Source organism: Sarcophilus harrisii, chromosome 5 (genome assembly GCF_902635505.1).
Source record: "Sarcophilus harrisii chromosome 5, mSarHar1.11, whole genome shotgun sequence".
Lineage (NCBI taxonomy): Eukaryota > Metazoa > Chordata > Mammalia > Dasyuromorphia > Dasyuridae > Sarcophilus > Sarcophilus harrisii.
Window position 1 is genome coordinate 82,796,038 of NC_045430.1, and position 13,721 is coordinate 82,809,758.

Here is a 13,721-nt window from a genome sequence, read left to right on the forward strand (position 1 = left end):
ATCTTCTAGGGATAGTCAGTAAGTAGTCAGATTCTGTTATGTAAAGACCCCGTGGGGCACCCCGACCAAATGGTGATTCTCAGAGAGATTGAGTAACCCCAAATCACCTGGGCTCTGCTGAACTTGTTGAGATTGACCACCATCTCTCCAAGCCCTACCAGCCTGGTCCCCTGTCTGGTAGGATGTTGCCTGAACTGCCCCCCACCTCTCTCATTTCTTTCAGCACACACTGAACCACTCTTCCCTCACTGTTGCCCTGGAAGACAATACCTCCTTGGGGAGAATGTACAGTCTAGGACTAGAGAAAATGGGAGCAGAGGCTATTTCCTGAATGAGTTAGAAAAGGGGGAATTCCTTAGGGAGGGAGAAGGGATGGTGAGTTGGCTCTTTGGAGGAGGTTGAGAATGCCAGAGACTGGCTTAGATGTATTGTCTCCCTACAGTGATTTATTTTTAGTTGTGGGGATGGAGGTAGTTTGGAGACCTGGAGAAGAAACTGAGGAAGAGGGGAGGGCCACCCAGAAGTGAGTAGGAGGTTTTCAGTCGAGTTCTCTGCCTGTTTAAGCAAATTGAGGAATTCAGACAGCTAAGGAGAGAAGGGATTGGCTGAGATGTACTGGAGGGGGTGGCTTCTTTTCCTCCATAGATTTAAGTAGGGGCCAGAGAGGTTGGAGAAGATGCTCTGACCAAGTGTATACTTGCTATTTGCTGCACCTCACCATGGCACAGACCCTGAAGCTGGTGAAAAAGGTGTCACAGTTTACCCGACTGATTCCAGAACTAGGTGTAAAGCTGGGCTTGAAGGGCAAGGAGAGAACCTCCTCCGGCTTGACAGACCTTCCCGGTCCTTCTACTCTCAGCTTCCTAACAGAACTTTTCTGCAAAGGGGGGCTGTCCCGTCTACATGAGCTCCAGGTAGGGATACCCTCACCTCTGCAGGGTACAGGGTGGCTGAAAGAAAGAGTACTTGGGATTCCATTGAGGGGGTATGTCAATGGGGAAACATTTCTTTGTGATTAACAGTACAAATTGAATCAGAACTTTGAAGGACTGGTGGAAACTTAAAAGGTTTGAGGCAGCAAAACCAGGTAGTGACGATTTCCAAAAGCAGCACCCAATTTTAGGACTTATGTGTGTATGCATATGTATGTATGTATACATACACATATACCTAACATAGTTGGCCAACAACTGGATGTAGGCTCCCTGGTCTGTTAAAAGGTGGGAGACCTGAATTGAGGCCTGCATTTAGAAGGACGGCTTGCACCAAGTTTAGACTCCAGCTGCAGTGTAAATATTCTTGTGGCAGTCCCAGGTGCCACACGAGTGGATTTCCAAAACTAGAGTCAAACTAGTGTTTTTGGAAAAAATTAGCTTGGAAAGTTAGCGCCCGACCCTTTCTCTTCCCTTTCTAAGGACACAGAAGTTTGTAGCTCCAGAAAGTTCGGTGGTTGCTGGGGAGGGGAATGCAGGGGTCTTGGATGACAGATTCCTTCAACTCTTTACCGTGGTTTCAGAGCCGGGGGAGGGAAGGGGAAGGGGAGGGAACCTCAAGGCTCTCTCTCACCTTGCTCCAGATACAAGATTCTGCTCGCTTCGGTCCAATATGGTTTGCCAGCTTCGGGCCGGTGCGGACCGTATATTTGGCAGCTCCTGCATTGATCGAGCAGCTGCTCCGACAGGAGGGTCCCTACCCGGAGCGCTGCAGCTTCTCTCCTTGGGTGGAGCACAGGCGACGTTGCCACCAGGCCTGTGGACTGCTCACAGCGTAAGTCTTCCCCCGCTCGCTGGGGACCCCTATCCAGAGCTCTCCATCTCTCAATATGCTTCACCCGGGGCTAGCCCTCTTCAAATCTCCCTACTAACAAAGGATTTCCAAGTGCCCCGATTCTACAGTCCTCCATTCCACTTGCACATTTCTGCCTTTTTATTCCCCATCCACCCAGCTGACCTCCGGGAACTCCCCTAACTCTTTAACCTTCTAATTCCCTTGCCTCGATTCCCCTTGGACCTTGCTTTTTCAGTTCTTTCAGTGCATTGGGCTGAGTCGCTGAAAGTGGAGGTGCGCTCTTTCCCGGTGCCTGGTTCTGCCCTAAAGGGCTTGAGAGACCGACCAGAGACGCTCTGACTCAGGGCGCTCGGGAACTGGGGTCGCCTGGAGGCAGGAAATGAGTAACTAGGGACTAAAGGAGGAGGGAAGAAAAATGTCAGGGAGAGAACGTCTCTGTACCCCGAAGGCGCAAAAGAGTGGAGACAGCCCCTTCCTCACTTCTCCCCACCTGACGATGCAATATTCTGCTGATGGAAAACTCACGCCCGTGTGAACGTCCTCATAGCCTTCCCTTACACCACCCTTTCGGAACCTCCTTAGGGAAGGAGACGAATGGCAAAGGATCCGGAGCCTCCTGGCCCCGCTTCTGCTCCGGCCCCGAGCCTCCGCTGACTACGCGGAGACTCTGGACGGTGTGGTTTGCGACCTGGTGCGCTTGCTACGGAGAAAGAAGAGCCTTCTAGGAGGATCAGCCGACCTCGTCCGAGATGTGGCTGGAGAATTCTACAAGTTCGGCCTGGAAGGTAGCGCCTGGGGTTTGGGAATCGGAAGTTTTCTCCTGTGTTTAGCGATTGACCTTGGGAGAAGTAAAAGAGGAACGACCTTCTGGGCAAACAAGACATTCCCTCACCCTCTCCAGGATGCGGGGGCAGCAGGGGTGCGCCTGGTTGAGGGCAAAGTTTGTGGAGTCTCCCAGGGTTCTCGGTAGCGAGAGATTCTCGCTAAGTTGTAACATCTTCCCTCAGGCATTGGGGCTGTACTCCTGGGCACCCGGCTAGGTTGTCTAGAGCCTGAAATGCCCCCAGAAACGGACACCTTCATTCGCGCAGTGAGCTCCGTATTTGTGTCCACACTACTGACCATGGCGATGCCAAACTGGCTGAATCGGCTCCTGCCTGGACCCTGGGATCGCCTGTGTCGGGACTGGGACCAGATGTTTGCTTTTGGTGAGATGCCAGGGCAGAGTATTCACGACTAGGGGTGGTGGGTACTGAAAAAAGGGCTGTAGAGAGGCTCTAAGAATCATTGCTTTCTTTTCTATCCAGCCCAGAAGCACATGGAGCTGAGGAAGGCTGAGGCAGCCACAAAGTCTATAGGGGAGCCTAAAAATGCCAATGTTTCTAGACCTCACTTGACCCACTTCCTGTTCCAGAAAGAGCTACCATATGCCTCTATCCTGGGAAACATTACTGAGTTACTTCTGGCTGGTGTTGACACAGTAAGGCCCCTCTTCTGGCACTTTCTGATACCTACTAGCTGCAAGGGCACAGCTTTTCTCAGCTTCCTCATCTGTAAATTAGAGCTAGAAGGGACCTCGTAAGTCATTTAGTCCAAACCCTTCATTTTACAGATAAGGAAACTGAGACCCAGAGAATTGATTTGCCCAGTTGACATAATAAGTAGCAGCACTAGGTAGTAACCCATATTCCGTGACCTCATATTCAGTCTTCTTTCTGTTAGGAATACCTGTAGTACCTACCTTACAGTTATGGGAGACTCACATGATTTATGTAACAGTACTTTTTAAGTTTTAAACTTGTTATACGTCAGTTATTGTTTTATTTCTGAGCCCTTATACCTTCTACAGAGCAAGAACACCCCCAAACCTCCCCTCCCTTATAGATGGTTCAGCTTTGGTCACTGAATTCTGGCCACCTCCACATCCTGCTGCTAGTTTAGGGTTGACACCTCCCAAATTAATGATGCAAACCCTAACCTTGAATAGCTAATCTTTGTGAATTCTGGCCTCTCGACTCTAATCTCTCTTGTTTGTGTTACTCCCAGGTCTCCAATACACTTTCCTGGGTTCTATATGAACTTGCACATCACCCAGAAATTCAGACTGCACTCCATGCTGAGATCACAGGTGCCATGGCCCCTGGGTCTTCCACCCACCCACCAGCTACTACTTTGGCCCAACTGCCCCTTCTGAGAGCTGTAGTGAAGGAGGTACTGAGGTGAGAGGGAATAAAGCCCTGGGAGAGACATTTTGATGCAACGGTGGGAGATGATTAAGGAGGCAGTAGAGCTGAGTGAGAATCCACCAGAAAAAATTAGGTCAATGGAAGTGTAGAGGGAAGATGTCAATCATTCTATTAAAAAAGACAACAGAGTGGTAGAAGACTGATAGGTGGGTAAGAAATATAACCAGAGGTAGTTTGCTTGCAAGTATTTTCCAAGCACCTATCAGGCAAGAAGGGAGGGCAGGAAAGATGAGAGAGACTGCCAGCCTTCAACTTACTTTGTTCTCTTCTTAACTTTATGCATTCAAGGCTATACCCTGTGGTACCTGGAAATTCTCGTGTCCCAGACAAAGATATCTGTGTAGGTGATTATATCATCCCAAAAAAGGTGAGTAGGACCAGTGAAATCCTCTTGACTCTATTTCTAATTCCACCTGCTCTAGCCCGAGCCCACCTCAGTAGATGGGCTTTAGTTATTCAGGTCCCTGCTCCCCATTTTAAACTCCATGGAGTCCTCCCCAAAATGATAGTCTTCCATTGAGTAGATATTAAATGTTTGTTGATCTGAAGATCATTCCCAATAACTGTCACATCTGGCCCAATCCTCTTACCTTTGTTACTAGTAGCTAGTCCCTCCATTGGTTTATCATTTTTTTTTTCACCAGACCCTGGTCACACTGTGTCACTATACCACATCTCGAGATCCTGACCAGTTCCCAGAACCAAATGCTTTCCACCCAGAAAGATGGCTGGGGGGACAGTCAGCTCCCCATGCTTTTGCCTCTCTCCCCTTTGGCTTTGGCAAACGAAGTTGTATAGGAAAGCGCCTAGCAGAACTTGAGCTAAACCTGGCTCTGGCCCAGGTGAGTATTCTTGAGAAAGATCTCTCCCTACTGAACCTAATAGCTTTTTATGCCCCTTCCTCCCATATTATCCAGAAGACCAGATAACCCACTTCATCCTTTTAGATACCACTCCACAGAATGTGAAGATCACTCCATAAAAGATCCCTGGAAAGATCCTCAGTACTTCTCTAGTTCCATAATTATTAACAAAACATTCCTGTTCAATTCTGATTATTCCCTAGAAGTTAATTTCTTCAGTGTCATCTATTTTTTGATATTAAATGTTCCCAGAACATATCACCTCAATGCCCATGACACCTTTGATGTTAATATCTGCTAAGGATGACTATGCCCACAAGTACGGACCACCACCTACAGTGACTGCTTCCTTCTTCCCATTCTAGATCCTGATCCACTTTGAAGTCAGGCCAGAGCCAGGTGCTGGGATCATCAAGCCAATGACCAGGACAGTGCTGGTACCTGAGAGAAGCATCAATCTGAAGTTTGTGAACCGATAAAGATGTGATTTATCTGTTTTCCTTTTCCCCCATTCCTTGATAGAAAAGGATAAATAGACACAAGTACTCCAAGTGTCTGGAAAATACTTCTTCCCTCTTCTCCATAGAGAGGACAAGGTCCTTTTGTGCTGAACTGGAGAATGATCAAATCAAAGGCCTTGAGAAAGATCTGGACAAAGGACGAGAAAGTTCATCTGTTGAACACACACTATGCATTTGGTCTAGACCAGTGAGATTGTGGACCACAAGGTTAATTTTGACTTTAAGCCACATAAAACAAAGGTCTGAGGAGCTGTCTGATTCCATCTTTTTCCATCCATCCTCTGAAGCCCTCTGAGCCTTGGACATGTAGGTACTTGTTCTTTGCTATTAAACCTAGAGCCTTAGACCAACTCCTAACCCAAGATTTCTATTTTATACCACTGACAACCCAAATCCTCCCCACACTCCCTCACACAAACTTTTTTTATATTATGATTCTTCATGCTTTTATAATTAAAAAAAAATAATATCCTCCTGCTACCAATTCTGGATTTCTCTGTCTTGCTCACCACTCTTCCAACTTTTCAGGTGGTAATTCTGGATCTTCCCTCCTGAATTGGTTTCCCTGGCACTGGAAGTGACCTGATGAACAATGGGTGGTCTGGGCACCTGGAAGAGTTTGTTGCATCACTGACCCAGGCATGTTGCTATCTGCTATGGGGAGCAAGCAGCCAAGCCTGGCTTCCTACAAAAAAATAAAAGAGCAGGAGGGCCTGAAGAATCAAGTTTCTAATCAATGGGTTAGACAAATTAAAGAAGAATAGACATGCAGATTTGAATAAAAGTGTCAGGGCACCACAAAGATGAGCAGAGGGTGTTGGGTGATTTCCAAGGGAGGGACCTTTGGCAATAGACCAGTCAAAGTCAAAGTGACTTTACAGAGTAACTCTCCAATTCTCTGAAATTATTTTGAGATAATTTCCTTCACAGAACTGACAGAGATCAAAGTATAAATGGAAACTGAGAATGATATAAAGAATGACAGGGGAAAAAAAGACAAATACATTCATACTTTTGCACAGAGATGATGTATACTGAGTATGGGGCCAAGCAGAAACCCTCAGGCACTGATACAGGAAGGATAAAGGCTGATTAGGCAAAGAAATCTCTAATTCTTTGACTCAGCATGCCCCCAGCCCCTCAGATTCTGGGCACAATCTTCTTGTGATTTAAATATGGATTAACTCATTCTTTTGCAATAAATCTGTCAGTAATCTCTACCTGATTCCACCCTGCCCCCCGCCCCCAACACACACACACACAAGTAGCCCAGAATCCAACCTAGTCAGGGCAAGTCTTACTACCACCCCAATTATCAGACGGTGGATCAAGTTTCGGTTTCATACTTTGTTTTTTCCCAGTCCACTAGCTATAGCTCAACAGGAGATAGAGGGATTTTTCTTATCCCAGGTTTTCTGAGAACATCTATATAAAATTTATAAAAATCCAGGACTTGCAAGCTTGTGTATCATTGTGCAGGAACAAAGATGCGAATAATTTAAATACCATTGTTCTCCTCCTCCATCCCCATTACTATTATTTCTAGATTCAAAAGCCTGTGCGTGTCAGGATCTTAATCAGACCACAGACCACTTGTGCCACTAGGTTCAGGGTTTATCCTCCCCCCCCCCCTTCAAGTTCAAGTTAATCGTAACCCAGTTTCTTGTTCCCAAGCTTTAGATCCAAAGAGATGGGTATACATTCTTAACCTGCCTACCTTCAGCCTATTGTAGGATTACCCAAAATAGCACCCTTCCTAGAGGAGCAATAATTTTTAAAATACCCTAGTCTAGACAGACACCCCCTAAATTGGAAAAGGGAGCTGTTCTGCCCTTAACCCCCACCCCCTGCCGTAGTCTCACCTCAGCTGCTCTATGAGGCATTCTCTCAGAAACAGGAGAAAGGGGAAAGGTACTGACGCACTTGGCCCAGACTCAGGCCCTGAAGGGCAAAATGTATGAAAGTACTTGTATTTTGAGCCTCAGTGTGGAGCCATTACTCATTGGGAGAGGGCCTGAGGTTGGAAACAATTTGGCAAATACATCCCCAAACCTGTAATGTTTTTGTCTGAGCATGTCAGCAAATGTATATGTGCTAGTGGTCACTTTCTGGAAAAACAGCTGCCTTGTGGATGGTAAGGTAACAGATGAGAGAGTGCACATGCCCTTTCTCCAGGGAGGCAAAAGTGCTCATTAGAAAAGGAGCTCTTCCTTAGCCCCTTACCCACTTTGGCCTCATATCAGAGAGGGTACAAAGGAGGTAAGAGGACAGAATGAGATAATGACTGGGAAAATTAGTATGGGCAGGAAGGCGGTATTCTGGATGACTTAGAATAAAAGGAAAACATTTTCCTTCCATTCAGCTCCCTACACCACTATCCCCCACCCACTGTCTAGCTAGTCTATAGAACAGCACCATGGACAGCACCTAGGTTAGAGCTGGAAAAGGAAGAGGATCTTTCAAGCTGTGAACTTAGCTTACCATGACTCTTCATGGTAGTCAATGCAGAAGCATTTCCCCAAAACAACTACTTGAGGGAGGCTCAGACCTTCTCTAAAAGACTAATGATAATTGGAAAGGAATGATTTCAACCCTTTAAACTCTACTCCTGAGTCCATTATGTAACCTGAATATTCTCATTGCTGATGAATAATTCACTTAGCATGTCAGCACAGACTAGAGGACACACAGTCCCAGGGCCTGTAAGGAGTGACCAGGTCTGGTGGTGATACATATTCAAAACCAGCCCATAGCAGCTACTTGATACTACTCCAGCATTGTATGTAGGCAACACCCTCTCACAAATGGTCAATAATTCCACATCTAGATCCCTCTGGGTAGGGAGAGGAACAATTTGATACATCTGATAAGATTTATAGGAAAAGAATGAGATAAAACCCTAACCCTACCAGTTAACACAAACTGCCTGAGTAAGCCCAGGTCTGAACTGAGACATAATTATTGGAAAGGCAACATAAATCAGAGGGAACTGAAAGACCAGAGGCTATATTCATGAAGACTGACCAGTATTGGTCTAAGTAAATAAGAATCCACTTTATACCATCAGCCATTGAAAACAGTCTGAAAGGGAATCTTCTGACTCAAAATTCTATAGCATAATTCCTGCCTTCACCTATTTCCCAGACAAAAGAAGAAAAGATACCTGATCAAACTTATCCTCAACCTTCATTTCCTCCTTATTCTTATGGGTTCTTACACTTAGAAAATGACAATAATTTCCCACATTTATATCATATTTTTCTGAAGCATTTCCATGTCTATTATATATCCCATTACAGAAAACTCCAAGTTATCATCCAAATGCCAAATTATTTCAATGTTCAGTGCTTTGGTATGCAACCAAAAATAAATGCTAAAGGCTTGAAAAACATTTAGTCACTCACTGAGAAATTTTCTTTGCAATGGGAATTTACCTATATCTCATTTTCCTCACATCAATCCTGTGGCATGGATAGGGAAAATGAAGCAGAGTAGAACATAAGTCTTCTAACTTCTGAGTGTGTGATTTTTTTCCCCCATCAGACCATTCTGGGCCTTGCCAACTATACAATTAAAGTGAATTATTCACCAGCAAGTGCTTGCTAAACTTCTTGAAATAAACCACTATGGGTTGATAGGTAGAAAAAAGGTTAACTTACTAAGTGCTTTGGGACTTGCAACCTGTATAGACAAAACCTCCCCCAAACCTCAAATCTTCCCACAATCCTCAGAAGAGAAATGAGCCTTCATTTGCATATAAATGACTCTTTATGCCCTCCCCTCAAACAAGAGGGGATAGGGCAGGGGTAGACCCACCTGCCCTCATGCAGGGAGCAGGAGGTGGATATACACTAGTCTTATTGCCAGATGCCCTGTGGCCATAGAGTAGGAGGGGTGGGTGAGTTGGTAGCCCCTTCCTCCTGGCACTGGGCCCCCTTCACCAAATCATCCCTGTGGAGTTGAGGGGGCCAGAGGCCATGTGAGCTGAGGTAAAGATGATTCTTTCCACTCTTTCCAGGGGAAAAGATGTTCTCCCTACTTTCCAGGAGGATAAACGGCCATCAATGAATATCGAAATTTCTTCCAGATGGAATCTTTGCTCCAGGGAAAGATGAGTGATCAGTGGGGGCCTGATATTATCTCCAGTGGTCATGTCAACATTCCCTTAATGTATAGGGACAGTCAGGTATGGGAGCAACATCTTGTCTAGGTGGAATCTCCACTTGTTTGGGAAAGATGCTCAGCAGGAGCTGGACCACATCTCCAGCCAGTGTACTGACTTTAGGGTCTTCTTTCCTGAGAATTTAGCTCAGACAGTGGTGACCCTCATGACAACCTCTCGGCCAGATCTGGAGCTGGAACGGGCATCTGGTGGCCGGAGCTGTCCAAGCAGGTGCAGAATTGTGTAGCCACAGTGCTGGGGCAAGAGCGTCCGGACACGCTGGGAAGCTGGAGGGCGGCCAGTGGCTCCAGGTGGGGAACCTGTCCGTGAGGTCCTGGGGCCTGGCTTCCCTGCCATTCCTCCTCCTGAATCCCCTCCTAAGTCCTTGGTCTTGTCATAGTTCAGAACCTTCCACTGTTGGTTCACTGCCTGCCATCGTTTGAAGATTCGGTAGACAGAAGAGCCCTCATGGACAATGAGACCTGGTTAGGAAGGGAATCAGAGGTTGGGTCAATTTTCATTGAATTCAGGGCCAAGGGGAAATCCAAACCTGATTTTTTTCCAGACTTCAATATTAAGAATTAATAGAAGCACTAGAATAAACAAAAAATTCAGGCTTGAGGACATCAAGGGGGTGTCTAATTGATCATAGCCCAGTTAAAGGAGTGTTACATTTAAAATCAAATGACCTCAGTTCAAATTTTCACTCTGCCACTATTAAGTGTAACAACAATAAGCAACAACAATAATTATAATTATGTAGCATTTTGACATTTGCAAAGCACATTATAAATATGATCTTACTATATTTTCGTAATACTCTTCTGGGTGGTAAGTGCTATTATTGTCCTTATTTTACAGATGAGGCAGGAGAGGTTAGGATTAGATTGTAGGCAAGTCTAAGTGCCTCTGAGTCTGAATTTCCTCATCAGTAAAATGAGAGGGTTGTATTAGATAACTTATAAGGTCCCTTCTAGCTCTAGCAGCCTATGATTTTTCTTTCAAATTGTCCTTAAATTGGAGGAAGGGGATAATTAATTCCATATCAATTATTATTAAGCACCTACCATACAAGGTATTAAGGATCTATATAAGCAGAGTACATATAGTTTAGGCATAAAAGATAGATTAGATAAAAGTTTCTAAAGTCGCCCCACCCCTGTGTGTGAAACTCTTGAGGATTTTAGGTAGATAGGACTGAGTGGTATCTCACCAATGCAGACAACATCCATGAAGCCATACATGCCATAGCATATCTGGAAGAGCAGGTCCTGTCGCTGCCACTTGGCTGATGGACTGAGTGAAGACCAGATGAGCCAGGAGATGCTGGCAACAAGGAAAAGGGAGCCCAGGACAATGGCTGCGATCTGGACCTTCTCAATGACTGTCAAGGAGATGGCCTGCCACTAGGAAAGGAAGGTATTTTCAGACACTTGGGGACATAAGGTCTTGATGGTTATAGGAAACAGTCATGATAACAAGAGGCAACCATGATAGGGAGGGCCTCAGTGACCAAATAAGAGCAGGGTAACTGAGTACCTATTGTGGAGTGAACACTGGGGAAAATGTAGCTAGGACTGACTTTTTGGGGAGAGAGGGATATCTCAAAACTTCTACTTCAAACATTAGCCTAGAGCCCTTCTCCTTGTACCTCTCACCTGCAATGGGTTCTTGGTGCTTATTGCCAGGACCTGGTACTTGAAGTAGCAAAGTTCACAGCTCCAGGATCCCCGCTCACTGATCCATCTGATGAGGCAAGGCTGGTGGGTACAGCGAACAGAACCATCACACCGACATGGGCTTAAGAGCTCCCCCTGAGGGTAGGGAGAGGAGGCAGGATCCAATTACACTTCAAATGGATAAAGAGATCCCCTTTTCCTGGCCTCTCCATGTTAGAGAAACTCTCAACATTAGAGATTCATATCAGAGATCCAAATTCAAGACTCTCAGTGGAAACCATTCATCCAGGACTGGATGAAGGGCATATACCACAGTGGTGAGGAAAGTCCTTAGATTGAAAAAGAGACTCTCCCAAGATCAGAGACACCAGGGGATAGAAAGGAGGTGCAAAGGGGCATAGAATATCTCTTTTCTCAGAACTCTGGAGAATGCAGTTTGTATAAACCAAAGAGATAACAGAGTCTGGGGGTAGAGGGGAGCTATAGTAACATTAAGTAAGCATCAATCACCACCTCTCTACCTCCCAAAATAATCTTAAAACACTTTACAGATCTTGCAGTAATTCAGAGGATTCTATTATTCTATCTCCATGGGATCCCAAAAGAAATCCTTCATACAAGACTTAGGTCTGCCCTCAGTCAAGGAAAGGAAATTCCCTCTGAGCACTTAGGGATAAGAATCCAGCCAACATCCCCTCCCCACCCCCTATTGGGAGCTCCCTCCAGAACAATTTAAACAAAGAATCATCTTTGTGTGAAGAATAGAAACTGCTGAATTTAAAGCTGAGAAAATCTCCCCAAAGGTTAAAGATGCTGAGGAATAAAGAAAGCATAGATAAGAAAGCTCCAACCCCTACAACCAAGGCTTGCTTTTCAAAGACCAACCCTTTCCTCTGCTTCCATGAAGGATGGCCCCTCCCACAGCCTATTGAGATAGTAAAGTGTACGGAGCTGGGGACAGGGACAGCGGCTGCTTTTCCCTGACATCTATCCCCCCTCCAAGACAGCTTCTCAGGCTGGGAATCTCTAGTGCTGTGGGCTATCTGACCCTTAACTTCAACCCGCCCCTAGGCACCCTCCCAGTCTGGCTTTTTCCTAGGGACCCCCTGCCAGTTTCTGGTGCTGCCATCTCTCAGCCATTCTCCCAGGCCCCCTTTCTGGGTCTCCCCTCTCTGTCCACCCCTTCACATCTTCCAGGAGGATACGAGCCCCTTACTCCCGATCTGCCCTGGGCTCTCCTGGAGGCTCCATCCAGGGCTCCCAGTCCTCCCTCCCCTTTTCATCTCTCTGGTGCCCTGCTTCCAGTCTCCCCCCAGGCCCGGGCCTGACCTGCTCCGGCCCCTGGAAGCAAATCCGGCACTGGGGGGTTCGGAGCCCGCTGTCCAGGCTGCTGCTCAGAGACAGGGAGTCCAGGCCGCCAGAAGCAGGAGGTGGAGGCGGAGGGGGCGGGGGCGGGGGTCCAGCCCGAGCTTCCTTGTCCCCCAGGCCCCGGGCCCTGGGTTCCGACCCGTAGTACTCCTCGTCGTCGCCGTCGCTGTCCCGGGCCGAACAGCCGGCAAAGGGCCCCCAGCCGCAGCCGGCTCCCCCGCCCCCCCGGGGCTGAGGCTCGGGCCGGGGCCGCCCCCCGCCCGTCAGCACCAGCAGCTTCAGCTCGTTCAGGAACATGCGGAGCCGGGACTTGAGCATCGTCTGGGCGCCGGGAGCTGCGGTGGGGAGGAGGACCGCCGCTCAGTGGGGAGCGCCGGGAGGGCGGCGTCGGGGGTCTGGCCGGGGGAGGGGCCGAAGCCGAGGAGGGGGCGTCGGGGCCTGCGAGCTCGCCTCAGAGCAGCCTTCTGTCCTGCCCCGGGGCTGGCGGCCCGGGGGCCATGGCCCGGGTCCTCTAGGGCGCGGCGCCCCGCGGGGCCGGGGCTGGCGCGGCCCGGGTCCCCGGGGTCAAGGGCCCGGGTTCTCCTGCGGCGGGGCCGCCCCCCATCGCGGGGCGCCGGGCCCCGGCCCCGCTCGGGCTCCGGCTCCGGCTCCGGCTCCGGCTCGACCCGTCCGCTCGGCCGTGGCAAATGGCGGCTCCTTCCGGCAGCGACGGCGGCGGCAAAGACCCCCCCCACCCCCACCCCCACCCCCCGGAGCGGCGGGCTGGCGGCGGGCGGGGAGAGAACCCGGGAGCCGGCGAGGCAAAGAGGGAGGGGCGGGGCGGGGAAGGGGAGGAAGGGAGGGAGGGGGCCGCGGCTGCGCATCCCCGCCCCGCCCCGCGCGAGCAGGTGGCCCCGGGGGCGGGGGCGAGCGGACCCGGCGGACCAAGGGGCCGGCGGGGGAGTGGCCCAGGGAGCGGGCTGGGGAAATGAGTGGAGGAGCGTGAGGGTGCAAGGCTGCGGGTGGGGCGGGAGGTGCCGAGAATGAAAGGGTCCCAGGGAGAGAAGCGAGTGCGCGGAGGCAGGATGCAAAAATGTGTGTCTGTGTGTGCATCT

At 48.6% G+C, this 13,721-nt stretch overlaps 2 protein-coding genes across 3 annotated transcripts; one reads left to right on the forward strand and one right to left on the reverse strand.

Annotated features, from left to right (window-relative positions):
* The first annotated feature begins 73 nt into the window (after nucleotides 1-73).
* On the forward strand, nucleotides 74-6,114 carry LOC100913970 (25-hydroxyvitamin D-1 alpha hydroxylase, mitochondrial). Of its 2 annotated transcripts, XR_004229955.1 has the most exons (10): nucleotides 74-914; nucleotides 1,577-1,767; nucleotides 2,371-2,573; nucleotides 2,796-2,996; nucleotides 3,096-3,268; nucleotides 3,835-4,007; nucleotides 4,323-4,401; nucleotides 4,679-4,876; nucleotides 5,263-5,724; nucleotides 5,947-6,114. XR_004229955.1 is itself a non-coding variant. In XM_003772300.3 (9 exons), the coding sequence occupies exons 1-9, from the start codon at nucleotides 720-722 to the stop codon at nucleotides 5,374-5,376; spliced, it is 1,527 nt and encodes a 508-aa protein (XP_003772348.1). In that variant the 5' UTR covers nucleotides 74-719; the 3' UTR covers nucleotides 5,377-5,823. The 2 variants fall into 2 exon arrangements, 1 of the variants encoding a protein (XP_003772348.1); XM_003772300.3 differs by lacking the exon at nucleotides 5,947-6,114 and having other exon boundaries at nucleotides 5,263-5,823.
* Nucleotides 6,115-6,661: 547 nt separating this feature from the next.
* Nucleotides 6,662-13,373, reverse strand: MARCHF9 (membrane associated ring-CH-type finger 9). Its single transcript, XM_012551528.3, has 4 exons — nucleotides 12,589-13,373; nucleotides 11,239-11,394; nucleotides 10,794-10,986; nucleotides 6,662-10,062 (listed from the first exon to the last, which is right to left on the reverse strand). Exons 1-4 carry the CDS (start codon nucleotides 12,943-12,945, stop codon nucleotides 9,728-9,730), a joined length of 1,041 nt encoding a protein of 346 aa, XP_012406982.2. The 5' UTR covers nucleotides 12,946-13,373; the 3' UTR covers nucleotides 6,662-9,727.
* Nucleotides 13,374-13,721: the final 348 nt, after the last annotated feature.